Source organism: Sturnus vulgaris (assembly GCF_052056855.1).
Source record: "Sturnus vulgaris isolate bStuVul1 chromosome 38 unlocalized genomic scaffold, bStuVul1.hap1 SUPER_38_unloc_2, whole genome shotgun sequence".
In the NCBI taxonomy this organism is placed as follows: domain Eukaryota; kingdom Metazoa; phylum Chordata; class Aves; order Passeriformes; family Sturnidae; genus Sturnus; species Sturnus vulgaris.
In genome coordinates, this window is record NW_028275903.1 from 122501 (window position 1) to 141867 (window position 19367).

Here is a 19367-nt window from a genome sequence, read left to right on the forward strand (position 1 = left end):
CTGACTGGTGCTGTGGGGAACGGTTAATTGCTTCACGGGAATTAGCATTGATTAATTAATTAGTTGAGTTGGACCACTCAAAGGAGAGGATGGCGAGGAAGCACCGGGTTCTCTCCCACATTCTGGGATGGGGGAACTGGGAGTGATTGCCCACGGGGCTGGAGTGGGGCAATGCCGTTTGTGTGTGATGTCACTGCCCTCAGACACAAGGAAAACAGGAATTCCCACCTTTATTTCACCTTAGTCATTCCATGAAGCGCCTTGCACGCAAATAAACTGGGAATTACAGTGGTGGGCGAGGGGAACAGCAGAGTCCTGGAACCCACTGCGTGGTTTTAGTGCTCCCTCCTACCCCCGTCGAGTGTTTATAACTCTGATTTACTATTTCAGCGCTCTCTGCTCTCCCCGTGACGTGTTTAACCAGTCGGTCCCGCTTCGAGGCACCCAATTTTTTAACGCTCTTGCTGCTGATTTTTCTCGGGAAGAACCAGATCCAGACCACCGCAGGGTGGCTGCGAGCACCCTCAGAGCTCTTCCCTCTGCTCGAGGGTCCCAGAGCTGTCCCCGTGCGGCGCGTGGCCGCTGTCGTGGTGGATGTTGCTGGCGGCCCTGATGGCCGATTTCATGGCCGTGTCGATCCAGGCGTGGGGCTGCGCCGCGTGCTCCCCGGCAAAGTGGACCCGGCCCTCGTGAGTGAACAGAGCCCGCGAGTAATCCACGAACTGGTACGGGGTGAAGGCGGCGAAAGCCCCCAGCGAGTGCTGGTCCAGCTGCCACTTCTGGATCACGTGCTGGTCGCAGGTGTACTGCAGGTACTCCTTGCTCACCTGGTGGATGTCGGCCAGGTCTTGGAGCACCACATCCAGGCACTTCTCGTCTGTGAGGGGCAGGAAGAACTCGGCATCGTTGTTCCAGGTGTAGGAGGCCAGGATGACGCCCACCCCGCTGGAGAAGTTGTGGCTGGGGTAGTAGATGAAGCGGGAGGGGCGGTCGGTGATGGAGTACCCTCCGCGGATCCCGTCCTTCTCCCAGAACTTCTCGGAGCACGCCAGGATAATTTTGGAGGCGCTTGCGTAGTTGATGGAGCGCAGGGCGTGGGCCTTGGCAGGGGACAGCGGCGGCAGGAACTGGATGTGCCTGGTGGCTTTGGCGCTGGAGGTGACAAGGACGAAATCCGCAGTGACGATGGTCGGGGCCAGCGTGTCGGGGGCGCGGTAGAACACTCGGACTTTGTTGCCCTTCGTCATGATCTTTTCCACAGTGCAGTTGAACCGGACAACGTTGGGCAGCGCCTTGTGGAAGGCTCTGGGCAGTTGGTCGAACCCTCCCGTGATTTCATCGAAGCTGGAGGGAAGGAGAAGCGGGAGGCGTGGGAAGGACGCCGGGGTTTAGGGAGTGCAAAAACCCGAGCTCTTCTGGAGACACCAGCAGAGCCTGGAGGCCCCATCGAGCCGTGAGTGGCTCCTGTTTGGAATCACTCTGACATTCCCTGTTGTGAGAAGGGGTTGGGCTCTTCAGAGCACTCACCTCTCTTCAGAGAAGATGCTGAAGTCCCACAGCGAGGCGAGGAAGGACAGGTAAAACCCCGAGTCCTCATTCAGCACATCCCCGATCATGTCAACAGCTCCTCGGCTCAGCCCTCCCACCTTGATCAAATATTCCTGGAGATCCCAGGAGGAGACACAGCCTGAGCTTGTTGCCTCAGTTAGGGCTCCACTGGAGCCATGCTGGCCTCTCTCAGCAGATTTTTAAGTAGAAGGGATCATTCATAGGGGAAAAGCATCCAAAAGGTGACAAAAGATGGGATTGGAGTGGCACAGACATACCCTTCTCAAAGCAGGGAGAGCAGGTTAATTATCAAGAGCTGGGATTAAATTTGCCCTCGAGCCCAGGCCCATTACCTTGGTGGAGAAGGAGTCGTGTTGAGCCAGATACTGCCTGCAATCAGTGGTCTGGAACTTCTTAAAGGCCTGGAGAAGGAACATCGATATTTTCACTGGGGAAAGATCCATTTCCCAAAGTGCTGCCCAAAATTCTCTCAGGATTTCAGGGTTTGGTAACCCCTGAAACTTCTGGACATCAAATTCCAGGCAGCTGTGCTTTGGCGTGGAATTTTCTGCTCATCCAAGTCCCGGTGGGCTCCTTCCAAAGGATTTCTTGTGGACAAAGAGGGGTTTTGCAACCACCTGCCCTTGTTTCTGAATGAACCTCTCCGCTTTTCACTCCAGAAGGATCCTGTCCTGCCCCAGCCTAGGGCTGGGCGTTCCGCAGTTCATGGCCAGGTGTTCCCCCAGCTCATGGCTCAGGTGAGGGGACCCCACGGGCGACCCTCGTACCTTGTCCAGCACCTCCCGGTACAGCTGGGTGGCGCTCTTGCCCCTCTCCGACGGCTTCACGGTGTAATTCAGGATGTCGGGATTCCTGTCCGCCTCCTCCGCCCTGACCCGAGCGCCCTTCAGGAAGTACCAGGTGTTGTTGTCCCTCTGGATGAAGGGATTCAGCTTCAGGTTGAACTGGCGGATGAATTCACGGACAAGCCTGGAAAAAGGGCAGAGCGATGGTGCCGAGAGCCAGCACCAACCGCTCGGCTCTGCCTCCCAAGCCCTTCGTCCCCTTCGTGGGGATGCTGAGCCCCAGGGGAGCCGTGGGGATGGTTCGCTCCCCGAACTGGGCTGGTCCCTCACCTGACCACAGGGCTGGGCACGCGCTCACCTGTGCTTGCCTGGCAGGCGCATGGGCCCCAGCTCCACGTACCAGTCCTGGCCCTCGGGGCGGAACGTCCGGATCCGCCCCCCGACCCAGCTGCTCCTTTCCAGAATGGTAACCTGAAAAAAAAAAATTGGGTGGAGATTGGAAGCGTTTGGGGAATGGCTTTTTCTGAAGTAGAACACCCCCAAAGCAAGGTGCAGAGGGTGGGACAGGTCCCTTTCAGTGAAGCACCTGCAGATCCAAACTCTTCTCTGTTGGCCGGGACAGCTCTGCCTACGGGGCAGTTCCTCATTTCCCAGCTCCTGGGCTGCATTTGGACACCAGCTCCGGTGAGAAGGTTCTCGTGGTGGTTCGGGATCAATCAGGGCTTTGAAAGCAGCGCCGATCTGTCCCTCCGTGCCACGGGAACCCTCTCTGACACTCACAGGTGCCTTGGGATGGTTTGGAAACCCCCGGGATTTCTGCTGCCCCGGAGACAGAATGCAAAGGGCTCGTTTGATTTGCAGGAACCAATGTCAGGGGAAATTACGGGAGACAAATCTCCTTCCCTTCCTTCTTCCACCACTGTGCTTGACCCAGTGCATTTCCTTCTCCCTCAGCAGCCTGGAAGACCTTGGGAGGAGGGAAAGGAAGCTCAGGAGAGGATTCCCTGAGGGATTCCCACCTTGTGTCCAGCATCCCGGAGCAGCTTGGCTGCCGTCAGCCCCCCAATCCCCGCGCCCACCACGACCACGTGCGCCGGGCGAGCCGCGGGCTCCAGCCCGTCCCGGGCAATCTCCAGCAGCTCCTCGTAGTCCTGGTCACGGAGACAATACTCAGGGAAGCACGGGAAGCGCTTGGCGCTCAGGACACCCGCCAGCAGGAGGATTTGGAAGAGGACTGGGAAGGGAAGAAGAGAAGGGAAGGGAATGATGCGGTGCTGGCACTCAAGGCCATTGCCGATGGCACAGACAAGGATGTTGATATCCGAGACCTAAAAAGAGGAACTGGGGTGTTCGTGAAATCCCTGGCACCGGCAGGTCCACCCTGGAAGGTGTCAAGTGATGTCAGTGTTTTTTAGGATGATTTTTCAGCTCTCCACGTTCATGTTCTGCCTGTACGGCTGCCGTGGTGAGTTCCCAAAATGACTTTGACCTCCTTAGAATAAGCTCCAAAGCTTCCAAGGACGGTAATTAGTGTCACTCATGTGCAAAGAATCAAAGCACCTTTTTGTCCCCAGTGACCTTTCCCATACCTGGGTAATTTGGGGGAGTTTTTATGTGAAGGGTGGAGGGAAAAGAGAAGATTGGGCAGATGGATCTGATGGAGAATTGCACAGACAGGAGACACGGAGATAAAACTTCACAGAAAGATGGACAAATTAGAGGGATGAAGAGAGATGGGATTTAAAATTCTCTAATTAAATTTTTTCCACTTTATTTTAGAGAAGAGAATTTTACTCTCCTTTAAAATTCACTCCTCTAAAATTCCCTCCTTTAAAATCCCCTCCTTTTAAAAATCTCCTTTAAAATTATTGTGTCTTTGAGATGCCCACAGGGAGCAGCAAACTCCAAAATGACCATTTCCAGCAGAACACACCAAAGGTTATTTAACTTTTTCACAGTAAAAGAAAATTTGGGCTGGGAACCACACTCTGTCCCATCCCATCCCCAACCCCCTTGGGGATTTTCCTAGTTTTGGTTTCTGTTTTTCAAAATAACTAAAAAGCAACTTTCATTTTCATTTCCTTCTCCTGAGTGCTGCCAATTTTCTTCCAGGGAAAAACTCAAAGCTTTGGAAACCCTCCTTTGGGTAATTCTCACCGCTGGAAAATCCCTGGGGATTGTGGGGTTTTTATCTGGAGCAGCCCCGGCTCTGCCGCGGATCCGGGGCGGATCTACCAGGGATCCACCTGGGAGCCTTCGGCACCCAAGACCTGGGGCAGGTGTTTCCACAGCCCCTTGAGCTGATCCGGACACCAACCACGAGGGTAAAAAATATTTGGGAATATTGTATATAATATCCAGTTGTCCTCTCAGCGGTGGGACAGGGTTGGACTGACCCGCCCTGATCACAGAATCGTCACGGCTGGACTGGAAAAAGACCTAAGGACAATTTGGGAGATCCCGTCTGGAGATCCGAGCACATCCCCCGGAATGGGCTCCTGCCTGGATCTCCACCTTCCATCGGGTGTTTTTTGGGAAGATGTGGAGAAACCGCGACTTGGAGCACGGGGGCATCCTCCCGGCTGGCCCTCCGAGCTCACGCCGGTTTCCTGAGGAACCAGGATCCCCCCACGCCCCAGAGCTGGAGCTGCCCCCTGCCCACGCTGCCTGGAGCTCCGGGTGACCGTGGAATATTCCAGGTGGAAAAAGGGAGGTTTGTGGCTGTGCTCTCAGGAGGCGCAAAGAGATGGAACCAAAACACCAAACCCGGACACCAAAGATGAAAGAGAAAAACCCACGGGGAGCTCAGGATTGAGGGGTGGAGTCACTCACCAGTCCCAGTCATCGCTGCAGGAGGAAGATGAATCCTCTGCTGAGATTGGAATTCATTTTATACCCTGGCTTATAGGAAAAAAAAAACAAAACCTGATGCCTCCAAAAAACCCTCTGCCAATCAGTGCAACCCGGAAGGGAGTGAAGCGGGATTTGTCATTAGAAGGGGAACCAGCAATTGAGAGGAGTCAGTTCCTTCTCTTTTTTTTTTTTTTTTTTTCCCTTTAATCACTGGAGTAAAGCCACCAGTGCACTGCGTGTTCTGGGATGTTCAATGTTCACCCCAACACGGTGACCGCACCCTGCTCCACCAAAGGCTGCAAGTTCCCAGAAGGAAACAATCAGGTTTGAGGTTTTTTCCTGGTATTGCACAAAGGATGCTGAAATCGGAATAATTATCACAGGGATCCTTCTGAACCCGGGGGACACCTTGAGCCGGTATTCAAATACGATTTCAGGGATGAAATCGAGCGTTTCCCGGGAAAATTCATCTACTGGATGCTCTTGGGTGTTGACAATTTTGGCTTGATCTTGCCTCCATTAGAACAGAGGGGATGAAGAATTGTTTGAGTGGGAAGGAGACCTCAAAGGTCACCCAGAACTTCACTGAAATGATAAAAAATGAGTATTTTTCTAGAAATGAGACCAGCATTTTTCCAGAATAGGGAGCCTGGACTTGCCAGAGCTCCATAAACTCATCTGAGGATTCATCTCTTCGTTCTTGGACCCAGAGCTCGAGTCTCCTGCTCGGAGCCAACGCCCTCACCGGGCTTCATCCTGTTCAACCACCACAAAACTCGGGGGTTTCACCGAATGTGAGCATAAAATAACTCGGGGTGGGGGAACATTCAGTCAAACAAAATTTAGGTAGAATTCCGGAGGCTCGTGCCAAGGGTCTTTGCAGCTTGCATTTATGGGATCTCCTGGTTTAGCTGGAACTGTGACATGGAAACGGGGGGCTTGGAGTGCTGGGTTCCAAGGATTTCCTTAGGAGAAGCCGCAGTGTGGGGTTTGCCCAGAATTTTGCTTTTTTGGTGGAGCGTGGGGGAGTTTTTGTGGTTCCCGCTTGTGCAGGTTTGAAGGTAAAAACCAGCCGGGGAAATGAACCCCACGCAAACACCTGGTGAGAGATATTAAATCATAGTTACAATTTAATGGAAAAATTACAGTAAATGCAACGGATACAGAAAATTGGCTTAAAACCACAGAGTACAGCCTGGTGCTGTGAGCCCGTGGTGGCCACAGTCTGATTGAGCAGTAGTTTGTTCCAGTGCTGTTCCAGTGATGGTTGCAGCCTTAACTTGTGGCCCTGTGGAATTTCTGGCCCTCCTCTGGGTCCGTCCAGTGGCAGTGGTGTCCCAAGTACTTAGATTTGGTTTTGGATTGGATTTAGATGAGATGTGGTCAGATTCAGGTGGGACATCCACCAGGGCTGGGGATGTCACAATGCAGTTGTGCAACCCTACGAGTCATAGGATGGTTTTGGGGTTCTTGACAGCTCTTGATGGCAGGGATGACTCCTTCCAAATGGGTGTCACTGTGCTGTCTTGGTTAAAACTGGGTGACAAACACCTTTGGAAAGTTTCCTTTTAAGAAAAACTGAAGAACTGAAGGTTTTTCTTGATTTTTTTTTTTTTTTTTTTTTTTTTTTTTTTTTTTTTTTTTTTTTTTTTTTTTTTTTTTTTGTCTTGGAGCATTTAAGGAAATCCGCCCGTTGGATTGGAAAAAGGTAAATTTATGATTTTTTTTTTTTTTTTTTTTTTTTTTTAGAAAACATACCCCTCGGTTTGGGTGTGGTTTTATGTTTTATGGTTTGTGGTTTGCTGCGTGTTCCCCCTGTGGGGTGTCAACGCTGAACTTCCAAAACCACGTATTTTCTCCATCTGGAATAACAAATCCTGAGGGATTTGGGAATTGCACAGCGAACCTGCACAGATACACAATCCCAGGGACAGCAGGGAGCCTGGAGCGAGGGCACCTGGTGTCACATCGTCCTGATAAGTCCAGGATTAAAGCGTGTCCCAACAAGTTGTTTTGGGATCGACCTCAATGATGGGGATTTACTTTCTGGGCATTTGCAATCCACCAGTTGCAAAAGTTGTCCCACCCATCTTCCTGTTCCCATCTGTTGATTCCCCAAAGGTTACGGGAAGCTGATTTTCTGCCCGGCACCGGTTGCATCACAATGCAGACGATCAGAGGGTGCGAGAAGGGATGGCGATTTCTTTCCAAATTGCTGTTCGCTGGCTTCAAGGTTGACTTTTCTTGATGGAAGCAGTGGGGAAAAAAAAAGTGGGATTTCATTCCGCATGCTGTGTGGGATGTTGGAGAGCACGTGGAATGGAGGATGATGTCCACCCGGGAGCGTTTCCCTGGTGAAAAGCGACATTTTTCAGAGATGAAAAATGGCAGCGTATGTAAAGCACAGGAAAGGAAAAACCCGTGTGGATTTGTTAATGAGGTAATTAGCTTTAATGAGTTTCTGGGCCGGCAGGCACAGGTTGGAGAGGTTTGGGCAGGTCCTGCTGAGGAAAGATGCCCTTTCAAAGCATTTTCTTGTCCCTCACTTCCTGCTTGCCCAGAGGATTCCCAGAATACACATGTTGCATGAGGCAAAGCTTCTGGGACTGGGGGGATAATTAAGAAATGAATGAACCACGGAGGAGTTTCTCGGATGAAACTGTCCAAAACTGGGGCTCTCCCCACGGCAAGGATGGAGGAAATTCAGAGGAGGCCACGGGGACGCTCCCAGGCCGAGGAAGTTGGGGTTTTCCTGGAGAACTGAGGGTTCCTTACTGGGGGGGTAACACTGGGGCTTCCAGCGTTTGAAGGGAGTGGATATGACAGGGACAAATTTTTATCAGGTATAGGAAAAGAAAAAAAAAAAAAGACAGAAAATTATATTTATGTAATTTATAATTTATATATTACTCTATAAATATAAATATATATAATTTATAATTTATATATTTAATTAATTTAAATTATATTAAAAAATGAGTTTTTAGGAGAAATGTGTGACAGAAGTGGGATGCGAACCCACGCCTCCACGTGGAGAGCAGAATTCCCGCAGCAGGGGCTTAAGTGCAGTGCCTTGGCCACTCAGCCATCCTGACACTGCCAGGTGCCTTCCTCACCCTCCTCATCCTCAAGGATCCATCCTCCCAGCTCTCCTGCTTTCCTGCTCCCTTTGCAGCACCCTCCTCCCCCAAATTTTATTTCGTTTTCCCAGCAATAAACCTCATCCCAAACTGTTTTCTACTCCATAGTGGTGTGGGATGAGGGGAATTCTGGAGCCGCTGGCCCCTGCAGCTGCTCCCTGGCGGCTGCTGGAGCCCTCTGGGGACCCTGAGGATCCGGGGGTTCCTCCTGCCCCAGCCTGGGAGTTTCGGGGTATTTATCCCACCGCGTTTATTCATGGAGTTGTTATAAGCAGACCACTTGGAGTTTCGAGGGGAGAAAAGCCTCTTATTTTCACCGGGAAAACACCATCAGGGCCCCTTTTCCAGGTGGAAAACAGGAATTTCTTCCTGCCTGCTGCTGATTAGGAACCAGCAGTGTCCCGACACCGGCAGAAATCCCAGCGAAACCCTTCCGCATTCCCAACACTCGATTCATCCCTGCTCCTGCTCTCCCAGTCCTCAAACCCTCCGGGTCCCAAACGAGGGGAGCATGGGGGGGTCCCAAAGGCTCTGTGGGAGGTTTAGGGACGGGTCCGGGGCTGGGCTACCTCTAGAGGGCTCTGGCTAAGCCGAGCTGCTTCTCGTCTCTGCTCTCCCTCCCGGATACCGGCTTGGGCTTCCGGAGCGGAGCCGAGCTCGCCATCGCCTCCATTGTGTCCCGCTCTGCGAGGCTTCGTGGTCCAGGGCGTGCAGGGGGGGTCTGGGCTGCGAACGGAGGGCGCTGCTCCGGAGGAAAAGGCCCGAGGAGCAGAGCGGGGGCCGGCAGGTAACGGGGAGAAAGAGGAGCAGGGATGCGGCTCCCAAAGCGGGGATGCTCCCGGCGGCAGCGGCTCCTCTGCGGAGAGGACAAGGACGGAGAGGGAGCCCTGGGCTCCGCAGGGATGAGGATGAGGATGAGGATGAGGATACAGGGTCCCGTCGCTGATTACCGGGGGCATGGTGCTATAAACGAGAGACAAAAGTCTCGATATTCAGCAAAATTCAGGTTGTTTTATTTGATATAGAGAGAGCTGGGGAACGCGAGGGGTCACCGCCCACTCCACGCCCCACCGCACCTCGGTTTGCAGCCTCTCCTTATACTGTGGGTTCTCGTTGTAATCTATAATTTTTGGTTTTTTTGCTGTCACAATTTTGCCAGGTAAGCAGTGGTGGTTGGATAAACATCCTTACACAAATTCACAAAGCCTCCGGGCGATAATCAGTCACAGATAGCCATCTGCTCCTTGTAGATAACCACCAGAGAAGTTCTGGATGTCTTGTCCTTGAGATAAACAGCATTGATCAGACAGGAAGGCAGGAAGGGCTATTGGGAAGTCTGATTTTGCAAGCTGGGAGCCGATACAACTTATTTGGAAAACATGATATAATATAATGTAACAGAATACAACATAATATAACGTAACAAGGTGATTTTAAACAGAATGATTTTACCATGTAATTTCCTTTATCTAGTGTCCATGCTTCACTTCAGAGCTTTTATACAAACCCCAATGCTTTTGTGATTAACACGAATCTTTTATCAATTATCCCAATGGGGACGCAGAGATTGTTGTGGGATGGGGTCTGCCAGAAAGGTGGCGGGGAAAGCAGAGACCCTCCTGCCCCACCGTTCCCGCATTGCTGTGGGGACGCTCAGGGCTAGTCCTGGATGGAGGGACTGTGAAAACCTGATATTCCTCGGAGTGACCACGGGAAAAACATCAAATGTCGAGCGGCAAGCTCTGTGGGGGGGTGGGAAATCCTTGATTTCAAGGGATTTCTCCTCCCTGCAGGGGGGAATCTGCATTGTCCCGGTGCCTCCTCCTGCCATGGAGCCGTGGGTGCTGCTGGACCCGCGGCAGAAGGCTCTGTACCTCGATGTGATGCACGAGAGCTACGAGACCCTCATGGCCCTGGGTAAGGACACCCCAAAAAAATCTCTCTTTCTTTGCTGTTTATCCCCCTATTCTTTCCTTGCTCCAAGCAAAGCAGTTTGGGAAGAGGGGTGGAGGGATCTGGGCAAGTTTCCAGAGGGACTTCCCCAAACCCCAGCCCTCTCCTTAGTTCTTTTTCCTCAGAAAAATGTTATTGATCCCTCCTAATTTAAGTTGAAAATTCTGGCACTGGAGTGTCCTTGGCATCTCCACATTTCCAGTTCAAACTGGGATCAGCTCCCTGTTGTATCTCTCTTCCTCTTCTCTGGGAGAACAAGATTTTTGAGGGGAACCCTGTTGTTGGTCCATTGTTTTAAATCCTTTAAATCCCTGCTCAAATCAGGGCCATGCCTTCCCCTTTTCCTCCTCCTCCTGTTTCGCAGAAGCTCAGGGGATGGGGAGTGAAAAAAGTGAAATTTTAAAGGAGAATCGTGTTGCTACTCCACTCTTTTAAATCTTGTTCGTCACGCTTTCACCTTTTCCTGCTTCTCCCTTTTCCCAGCAGCTCAGGGGCTGGTGAGTGAAAAAGCTGCGGAGAGCGGAGCATCGGAGAGCAGTGCTGGGCACTCATCCCACGGCCTGGAGCAGGAGAAGCCCCTTGGCTCCAACAGGCGCAAAGCAAAGCGCCCAGACAAAGCCTTGCCCCCTGGGACCCCCAAACCCACCATGATCCCCAAACTCAGCTGTGCCAAACCCCTGCGAGGAAAGGGACCGGCCCGGGAGCGGCCGTTCGGCTGCGCCGACTGTGGGAAGAGTTTCCCGTGGGCATCGCACCTGGAGCGGCACCGGCGCGTCCACACGGGCGAGCGGCCCTTCGGCTGCCCTGAGTGCGGCGAGACCTACAGCCAGAGCTCGCACCTGCTGCAGCACCGCCGCACCCACGCCAGCGACCGCCCGCACAAGTGCGGCGACTGCGGGAAGCGCTTCGCCATCGCGGCCGAGCTGGCGGCCCACGGCCGCGGCCACGCCGCCGACAAACCTCACAAGTGCGGGGACTGCGGAAAGGGCTTTGTGTGGGCGTCGCACCTGGAGCGGCACCGCCGCGTCCACACCGGTGAGAAGCCCTTCGGGTGCCCTGAGTGCGGCGAGGCTTTCAGCCAGGGCTCACACCTCGCCAAGCACCGCCGCAGCCACACGGGCGAGCGGCCGCACCGCTGCCCGGCCTGCGGGAAGACCTTCTGCCAGAGCTCCGACCTGGCGCGGCACCGCCGCATACACCTGGGCAGGAAGCCCCTGCGCTGCGGGGACTGCGGGAAGCTGTTCCGGGCAGGGCCAGCGCTGGCGCGGCACCAGCGGTGCCATCGCCGGGAGCACCTGCACCGCTGCGCCGACTGCGGCAAGGGCTTCGTGTGGGCGTCCCACCTGGAGCGGCACCGGCGCGTCCACACGGGCGAGCGGCCCTTCCCCTGCAGCAGCTGCGGCGAGCGCTTCACCCAGAAGGCTCATCTGCTGCAGCACCGCAAGACCCACTCCCTGGAGAGGCCCTACAAGTGCGCTGACTGCGGAAAGCGCTTCGGGGAAGCCCCCCCGTTCCTGGCGCACCAGCGTGGCCATGCCGTGCACAAGAGCTACACCTGCAGCGACTGCGGGAAGGGCTTTGCCTGGGCGTCCCACCTGGAGCGGCACCACCGTGTTCACACTGGCGAGAAGCCCTTTGAGTGCCCCGAGTGCGGCGAGGCTTTCAGCCAGAGCTCGCACCTCGCCAAGCACCGTCGTAGCCACCTCCCCAAGGCCGTGGGGCCATCGCCCCTTGCCAGGACACGGCTCGCTGGGGACATGCCTGAAGCTCACAGCGGTGAGGACTCCTAAGGACTGAGACCCCCCCTCGGTGTGATGGATGCGGAGAGAGACAACCGAGGGAAAACTTGCCTTGGAGACAAGCCAAAGGACACCAAATGACACTCGAAGGGCACGGGAGTGGGTGACAGGGGTGCTCTGTGGTGACACAGGGTGGCTCTGATGTCTCCCCACGGCAATGGGTGAGCATTGCACCTGCTGCAGTCCAGACCCCAGAAAAGGGACAGCCTGGGGGAGAAGGAGCCTGTTCCCGAAGGAACCGGCACTTGGCTCCATCAGGGAAGGGTGGGGGAACCAGGGCTGGTTCTGATGTGAAAATCCAGTGGTGTTGTGCCCACTTCGTGCTGCCAGCGGATGGGAGAACGGAATGGAGGGGGCAAGATGCTCAGGGTGAGCAGGGGGTGCTGGCACAGGGCAGGAATAAACTGGGAGCCCTGCAGCTCATGGACACCTGTCTCTGTCTGTGCTCTGATGCTTTCCCTGCTCCAGGCAGGACACCCCACAAGCGACTTCTTCCCCAGAGACAAAACCACACGGACAGACATGGAGAATTTTTGCTTTTTGGCTTAACTACCTTCTACTTTATTAACTGTCAGTCTAAGCCCAGGAAACATGGCCTGGCTTCTCCAGCATTCCCGCCTTTATGCATCCCAACCTGTCCTTTGTAGACCCCCAGCAGAGTCTGGGGAGGTCCCAGCAGTGCTGGTGATGGGTACAGGTCCCCAGGGCTCTTTTCCGAGCTGTTTGGCCTCAAAAATCCCATGGTGTGGTATCACCTTGCCATGCACCCAAATTGTGTCCTCCCCTTTTACTTCCCTACTAGTAGGGCAGATGAGGAGGGTTATAAGGAAAAGTGTCTCCTCACCACCCCAAATTATATCCACCTATCCCCTAATCCACCCTCAGCCTGCCTCATCCCTCCTCTCCCTGTCTCCCCCCCAAAACCCTCTTGGCAGGCACGGCTGCCCCTCCCTGTGCCCCCTTCCCACCACATCAACCCCCATCCCCACCCTGACTCTCATTTTGGGGTATCCTGGGCCCCCCAAGCTGAGGTAAGAGCACAGACCACTCTCTCACCTTGGCTGTGGGGTGGCCCCAGAAGAAGAGGGGGACTCTGGGCACCCCAGCCCCACCTCAGGAGCTGGGAGGAGGAAGGGACACCCAGGGCTCCGGTGGGGCTGTGGCATTGCTTTGCGTGTTGTCCCCCTCCCCGGGCCTCCATGCCCCAGTGAGGGGCAGGAGAGCTTTAGCCACCCAGCCCCTGGGCACTGCAGAGGAGGAAGGCGTGGGATGCTTCTGCAAAGCAGAGCTGGGCTCCTCAGGCCAGAGCTCAGGGGCTGTGCTAGTCCCCCCTCGTTGTTCATCCTGCCACCACGCGGGAGGCAGCAGGGACAGGGGGCTGCGAGCGCCGGCACCGTGCAGACGCCGATGGGCCGCCAGGGCCGCGCCGAGGCCGAAGGCTTTGCCGCAGTCGGGGCACTCGTGGCGCTTCTCGGGGCCGCGCTGGGCGTGGGCGCGTTGGTGCCGGTTGCGGTGGGAGCTGCGGCTGAAGCGCTTCCCGCAGTGGGCGCAGGAGAAGGGCTTCTCCCCAGTGTGCGTGAGCCGGTGCCGGTCGTAGTGGGAGCTCCAGGAGAAGCCCTTCCCGCAGAGCCCACACTGGTACGGCTTCTCGCCGCGGTGCAGCCGCCGGTGCCGCTCCAGCCCGGTCAGGGAGCTGAAGCCCTTCCCACACTCGGGGCAGGCGTGGGGTCGGCCGGGCTGGGCGCCGTGGGTGCGCAGGTGCGCCCGCAGCGTGGAGCTGACGGCGAAGCTCTTGCCGCAGTCGCCACAGCGGAAGGGCCGCTCACCCGTGTGCACTCTGCGGTGCCGCTCCAGGTGGGAGCTGACGGCGAAGCCGCGCCCGCACTCCCCGCAGCGGAACGGCTTCTCCCCGGTGTGCACGCGGCGGTGCCGCTCCAGGTGTGACACCCAGCCGAAGCTCTTCCCGCACGCCCCGCACGGGAAGGGTTTGGCCGCCGCCTCTGTGGCCGGTGCGGCGTTGCCGGCGTCGTCGGGCGGCTGCGCGTGGCCGCGCTGGTGCCTGGCCAGGGCTGTGGCCGCTGTGCCGCAGTGGCAGTGGCGTGGGCACTGCGGGCACGGCTGCAGCCGCTCGCAGCGTTTGAGCGGGCCCGAGCTGTTGCCGAAGGACTTCCCACACCGCTCGCCGGTGCCGGCCGGCGGGGTCTGCGTGCCCTTGTGCTGGAAGCGCTGTGTGTCTGTCCGGTGGCCGAGGCTCTTCCCGCAGTCAGCACATTTCCGCGGGGCCGGCGGTGGCTCGCCTTGCGCCTCCACGTCCTCCTCATGCCCGGTGGCGACGTGGGTGCGCATGTGGCGGTCGAGGTGGGAGCTCCAGGCGAAGGCTCGCCCGCACTCGCTGCACTGGAAGGGCTTCTCGCCGGTGTGGACGCGGCGGTGCCGCTCCAGGTGGGAGCTCCAGGCAAAGGCCTTCCCGCACACGCCGCACTCGAAGGGCTTCCCGCCCAGGTGGCTCTTCTGGTGGCGGGCCAGCGCCGCGGCGTCGGCGAAGCTGCGGCCGCACTGCGGGCAGCGGTCGGGCCGGGCGGCGCCGGGGCTGTGCGTGCGCCGGTGGGTGAGCAGCGAGGAGCTGACGCTGAAGCGGCGCCCGCACTCGGGGCAGCTGTAGGGCCGCTCGCCCGTGTGCACACGGCGGTGGATGGTGAGGTCGGAGCGCTGGATGAAGCCCTTCCCGCAGTCGGGACACACGTGCGGGCGGTCGCCGCTGTGGATTTTCCGGTGCTTCACCAGGGCCGATTTGTGGCTGAAGATCTTTCCGCACTCGCTGCAGGTGTTGGCAGCGTGGTTCTCACTCCGGCTCACGGGGAGCTGAGGGTGCTCCCTGTGGGGCTTTTCCTCAGCAGGTTCTTCCTGAGGCCCTTCCTGCCCTGCTCCTACTCCATGCTCTGTAGGCAGGGACAGCCAGACCGAAAAGGAAAGGAAAACGGAAAAATAAAGTTCCTAATGAATGTGATGGGTTGGAAACATTTCTTTATTCGACATTCCTTTGTTCAACGCTGAAGGTTCATTGGGATCACTCCAGCAAAAGTATTATAAGTTTGAACTATTTACATATTTTAGCAGAAAAAGGCATTAGCGCTCATTGCCTCACCGAGGTATGTAGTTATCTTCATTAATTAACGTTCTATCTTCTATCCACATTTTCCACTTTCTCATTACCTTTTTTTCCCCCGGAATGGGCATCTCTGGTTTTATGTGAAGTGTCTTTGTACTTGATAAATTTTACGTTCCTGGTGTTTGGTTCTCAACAGCAAATTTCTCTCCCAGCTTTTGTTAAGTTCCTCCTCTAAGTCTGAGAGCAGTGTTCTAAACTTTTAATCTCTTTTTCTAACCCAGAGTCTGCCCATCATCCGTTACCTGTTTAATGGATTAAATCCCTTCTCAACATTTTCCCCCACTGCTCCACAGGCTCCTTTCTCAACAGATAAAACTTGTTGGGTAATTCCAGGGCTGGGAGCACAGGAAGATAGTGGGAAAAGGAAAGCGAAGGGGGAACCCTTCTCCTTTTTATTCCACCTGTTTTAGGGAGGGATGGGCAGCAGAAAAACCCATCCTGCAGGTGCAGGAGCAGGAGCAGGAGCGGAGCCTCACCTGCAGCCGGAGTATCCCGGGATATGTGGAGATCGAGGGCTGTCACTTCCTCCCCACGGTCCAGGCGACACAGCAGGTCAGGCTTGGGAACGGGGAATTCTGGAAAACAGAATTTGTCATGCCCAGAGCTTGAGTTTGTGGGGAAAACCAGAGCTTTTCCAACTGCAGGAAGAGGGTTTAGTGCTTTCCTCTACAATAAAGTAATGGAAAAGTTGATTCCCACTGGCCCCCCTGCCTTTCCTCATCCTCCTTGGGGAGTAGCAGGTGGGTGAAGATTCCAATCATTCGTTTATTATTACTCCTGGAGGATGGCTTGGGAAAAGGGGGATTTGCCCTGCCCTGCACCCCAACAAGGTGAATCATCCATTCCACCCCCAAATTTTCCTCCGGGAAGGGGAGGGCTCCTCACCCAGTGCCATCAGTGTCTCGTAGCTCTCCTGCATCACGTCGCGATACAGAGCTCTCTGTCGTGGGTCCATGGCCGGGCTCTGGGAGCCCAGAAGAGAGGATCAGGCACTGAAAATTTAATGGATTATTATTCCCTAATAGGACAGTGGCAAGGCCAAGACTGTGGGACGAGTGGTGAACAAACCTGTCCATCCTTCTGCCCCACAGTCCTGCAGGAAATTCCCAACTTTTGCCCGTACTGCCTTAGGAATTTTCCTTTTTTTCCAAAAATTAATAGGCAGAAAGAAGCAGGAAGGGAAAACAGAAACGCAAGGATTCCTTAGAAAGATTCCTTAAAACAGAATAAATAAAGGAATAAGAAAAGGAATAAAATGCCTTTCAGGAAGAACAAATTTCTGTCGTCTGCAGACGGGGCTCTGCTGAGACATCCGGACCCTAAAATTAATTTTCACCTGAATTTTACCCACACAGCTCATTCTCAATGCACCAAACCCTGGGTGCTCAACCCCAGAGTCTAGGAATCTCTTTCCAGAGAATCCTGTCACAAATTTTCCAGATCATCCCCAAACCCCCTCATTAATCACTTCTCCTGCCCATTTTTTCCCCATTATCTCTGAGACTTAGGGGGAAAACTGGAGTTTTCCCAGCTGTAGGAAGAGTGTTTAATGCTTCCTTTACAAGAATCACGGAAAAGCAAATTCCCATTGTCCCCCCATCCTTCCTCATCCTCCTCAAGAAACAGCAGGTGCATAAAGATCCCAGTTAATTTAGTTTTTATCCATTTATTATTATTCCTGGAGGACAGGTTGGAAAATGATGGATTTGCAGGTTCCGAATAACTTACTGATGGCGGGAATAAACGCCATCACGTTTTCCAGCACGGATCCCTCCTGCTATTTTTCCCTTTATTTTTATGTATTTTGGAGCCCCCACCAGCATCTCACGCCACTTCATTTATTCCTCGGTGTTTTGCCATCCTGCTAAAACAAATGGAAATAAAGGGGTCGACATATCCGAAGGGAACCCCCCGAGGGGGAAGGACAACGGGGTGGATTTTGAGGTGGAGAGTGTTGGGATTTTTTTATCATTTTCTCCCTTCCCTGGGACTGGAGAGAGGGAAATCCAGGACCCTGAGGGAAGGATGGAGGAGGGAAGGACGGGGATGGGGAAAAATAAGCCATTTTTCTGCCTTTTTTTCCACATCCCAACCCGAATCTCGTTACCTGCAGGTCCGGCTCGGGAGGTGCTGTCGGCAAAGCCCCCCACCCACCTCCCCGCCCCTTTATTTTTCCCAAAAAAAGCCCCTTTTCCCCCTAAAAAAGTGGGGACGCACACGTGGGGAGCGGATGAGCCTGGTCCCTCCGATATCCTAAGCGATAAGAGTTAAAAAAAGGAAGGAAGGACAGAAGGAATTTAAAAAAAAAAAAAAAAAAAAAATGGAGAAAAGGGCTGTGCAAAATGGCCGGGGCCCTCTGGCGGCAAGAGCCGCGAGTATGGGCGGAAATTTAAAAAACAAAAACCAACCAAACAAAAAAAATCCCCGACTTTGCTCAGTGAAAAAAAAAAAAAAAAAGGCTCTTTAATGTCCTGGTGGGGTGTTTGTTTCCTAAAATGTGAAAAAAAAAAAAAAAAAAAAAAAAAAGTGGTTCTGGGGTTCTCCCGCCCCTCTGTGGCTAAGAGTCACTTTGCTTGTGGGGGCTGCGGAGTGACCCCCTACGTTTATTGGTACTAAAGGATCAAGGCTAATTTTGGGGTAAAACCCCCTAAATTTAGAGCCGGGGGAGGTGCTGGGTGTGTTTTAACCAGTGTGGGGAAGGGGCTGCAGGACCCCCCCATTGCGGCGGCCGCCGCGACCCTTCACAGCAGGAGAAGGGGCGGCTTTTTGGGGTAAAAAGGGAGTTTTCTGTCAACGGGGGCATGTCGCGACATCAATGAATACCCCCCAAAATGTGCTAAACCCCTCCATGAGGAGTTTGGAGGCCACAATGTCGCTTCCCCTCGCCCCAGCTCCGCGGGCGCTGCCTCCCGACAGGGCACGTCGCCATGGCAACGGCGGCGGGCTGCCCTCACCCAAGATGGCGCCCAGGGCTTCACGCCGCGGGCGGCATCTCGAGCCGGGCCGCGCGGGCAGCAATGGGGAGGGGCAGCCCGCGGCCATTTTCCCTCGCGCCCTGCCTGAAGGCGAGGCCGCCATTTCGGAAGAGGGCAGTCCCTCTCTGACTCCAAGTTAACCATTTTTAACCCCAATTTCTGCCCTTCCCGGCCTTATAGCAACGAAATATTTCCTCGCAAAACCAATCTCATCATGACGAACAGTGAGGAAGCTTAAAGAAAGCCAGGTAAACGGTGCTGTTGTGCTCTCCATCTCTCCCATGGAGGAGGGATTGCTCCCAGTAGGGATGTAAATCCCTGAATCCCCTGGGAAAGGGCTGATGGCGGTTTTGTACCTCTGGAGGTTTTGAGTAATTTTTCCCTGAATTAAGGTTACTGGAGCGGATTTCTGACACTCGCGGGGACACGGCAGAGAGGCTGATGCTGTGAAACCCCCCCTCCAAAACCCTCCACTGTCATCCCCTCATGCCAGGAAGCCCCAAAATAATATAGAGACCACCAAAACAACCACACGGCCCTCTGTATGCCCCCCTTCCCCTCACTACTGTCAGGGGTCTGGGACCGTCCTAAAACCGATAGGGAACGCTACCCTCCCAGCACCCTACAGGTTCCCGTACGCCCCCAACCCTATAGCGACCCCAAAAAAATCTTATACACCCCAATAGACCCCCTCACTCCTATAAGAATTTCCCCACTTCATCCTATACCCCCTGATACACCCACCCTAATCCTACAGTCCCCAGAACCCATCCTATAAACTCCGATAGACCCCCCGGAATCCCATAATAACGAAGCCGCAAAAATATTCTGTAGACCTCGATACATCTCACCTAATCTACGGGAACTGAGACATCCAATCTCCCCCTGCATTCTACAGGGAGCCCCTCAGTCTGAGCAGCCTGCAGAGGACTCTTCCCCTTTCCCAGCACCCCACAGACCCCAATACCCCTCCTCACAGCCCGCAGAGATCCCCAATCCCCTCACGCCATTGTGACTCCCAGGCCCCTCCTATGGAGCCTTATGGGCATCGCCCCCCCCGCCCGCTCCGCGCGGCTCTTTCCCCTCCCGCGCAGGCGCAGCCCCGCCCCTTCCCGCGGCGCAGG

The 19367-nt window shown here is 54.8% G+C and overlaps 3 protein-coding genes across 15 annotated transcripts; 1 reads left to right on the forward strand and 2 right to left on the reverse strand.

Moving 5' to 3' along the window:
- Positions 1-210: 210 nt before the first annotated feature.
- IL4I1 (interleukin 4 induced 1) lies at positions 211-6706 on the reverse strand. The gene is made up of 7 exons (XM_014893664.2): positions 5187-6706; positions 3374-3588; positions 2713-2825; positions 2337-2538; positions 1902-1970; positions 1528-1661; positions 211-1344 (listed from the first exon to the last, which is right to left on the reverse strand). The coding sequence occupies exons 1-7, from the start codon at positions 5197-5199 to the stop codon at positions 525-527; spliced, it is 1566 nt and encodes a 521-aa protein (XP_014749150.2). The 5' UTR covers positions 5200-6706; the 3' UTR covers positions 211-524.
- Positions 6707-8931: 2225 nt separating this feature from the next.
- Positions 8932-12526, forward strand: LOC106864069 (uncharacterized). Of its 4 annotated transcripts, none has more exons than XM_014893668.2 (3): positions 8932-9134; positions 10141-10264; positions 10784-12526. In XM_014893668.2, the coding sequence occupies exons 2-3, from the start codon at positions 10177-10179 to the stop codon at positions 12088-12090; spliced, it is 1395 nt and encodes a 464-aa protein (XP_014749154.2). In that variant the 5' UTR covers positions 8932-9134; positions 10141-10176; the 3' UTR covers positions 12091-12526. The 4 variants fall into 4 exon arrangements, with proteins under 4 accessions (XP_014749154.2, XP_088013643.1, XP_014749155.2 ...); XM_014893669.2 differs by having other exon boundaries at positions 8934-9134; positions 10787-12526; XM_088157517.1 differs by having other exon boundaries at positions 8932-10264.
- A 101-nt stretch (positions 12527-12627) lies between these two features.
- Positions 12628-19294, reverse strand: LOC148219510 (uncharacterized). 10 transcript variants are annotated; one of them, XM_088157504.1, is made up of 4 exons: positions 18600-19241; positions 16154-16260; positions 15745-15843; positions 12628-15038 (listed from the first exon to the last, which is right to left on the reverse strand). In XM_088157504.1, exons 2-4 carry the CDS (start codon positions 16221-16223, stop codon positions 13213-13215), a joined length of 1995 nt encoding a protein of 664 aa, XP_088013630.1. In that variant the 5' UTR covers positions 16224-16260; positions 18600-19241; the 3' UTR covers positions 12628-13212. The 10 variants fall into 10 exon arrangements, with proteins under 10 accessions (XP_088013630.1, XP_088013627.1, XP_088013622.1 ...); XM_088157501.1 differs by having other exon boundaries at positions 17486-19239; XM_088157496.1 differs by having other exon boundaries at positions 16154-17129; positions 17486-19233.
- Positions 19295-19367: the final 73 nt, after the last annotated feature.

What these genes read in the sequence shown, in the direction of transcription:
- IL4I1 (XM_014893664.2), bottom strand. An exon ending in TCCGGGATGCTGGACACAAG is followed by an intron (nt 2,826 to 3,373) that starts GTGGGAATCCCT and finishes TTTTTTTTTCAG; the next exon opens with GTTACCATTCTGGAAAGGAG. An exon ending in AGCATCTTCTCTGAAGAGAG is followed by an intron (nt 1,345 to 1,527) that starts GTGAGTGCTCTG and finishes CCTTCCCTCCAG; the next exon opens with CTTCGATGAAATCACGGGAG.
- LOC148219510 (XM_088157504.1), bottom strand. Translation starts at nt 16,223, where the DNA reads ATGGACCCACGACAGAGAGCTCTGTATCGCGACGTGATGCAGGAGAGC. An exon ending in CGAGACACTGATGGCACTGG is followed by an intron (nt 15,844 to 16,153) that starts GTGAGGAGCCCT and finishes TCTGTTTTCCAG; the next exon opens with AATTCCCCGTTCCCAAGCCT. An exon ending in CCGGGATACTCCGGCTGCAG is followed by an intron (nt 15,039 to 15,744) that starts GTGAGGCTCCGC and finishes CCCTGCCTACAG; the next exon opens with AGCATGGAGTAGGAGCAGGG.
- LOC106864069 (XM_088157517.1), top strand. Translation starts at nt 9,925, where the DNA reads ATGGGGTCTGCCAGAAAGGTGGCGGGGAAAGCAGAGACCCTCCTGCCC. An exon ending in CGAGACCCTCATGGCCCTGG is followed by an intron (nt 10,265 to 10,783) that starts GTAAGGACACCC and finishes CCCTTTTCCCAG; the next exon opens with CAGCTCAGGGGCTGGTGAGT.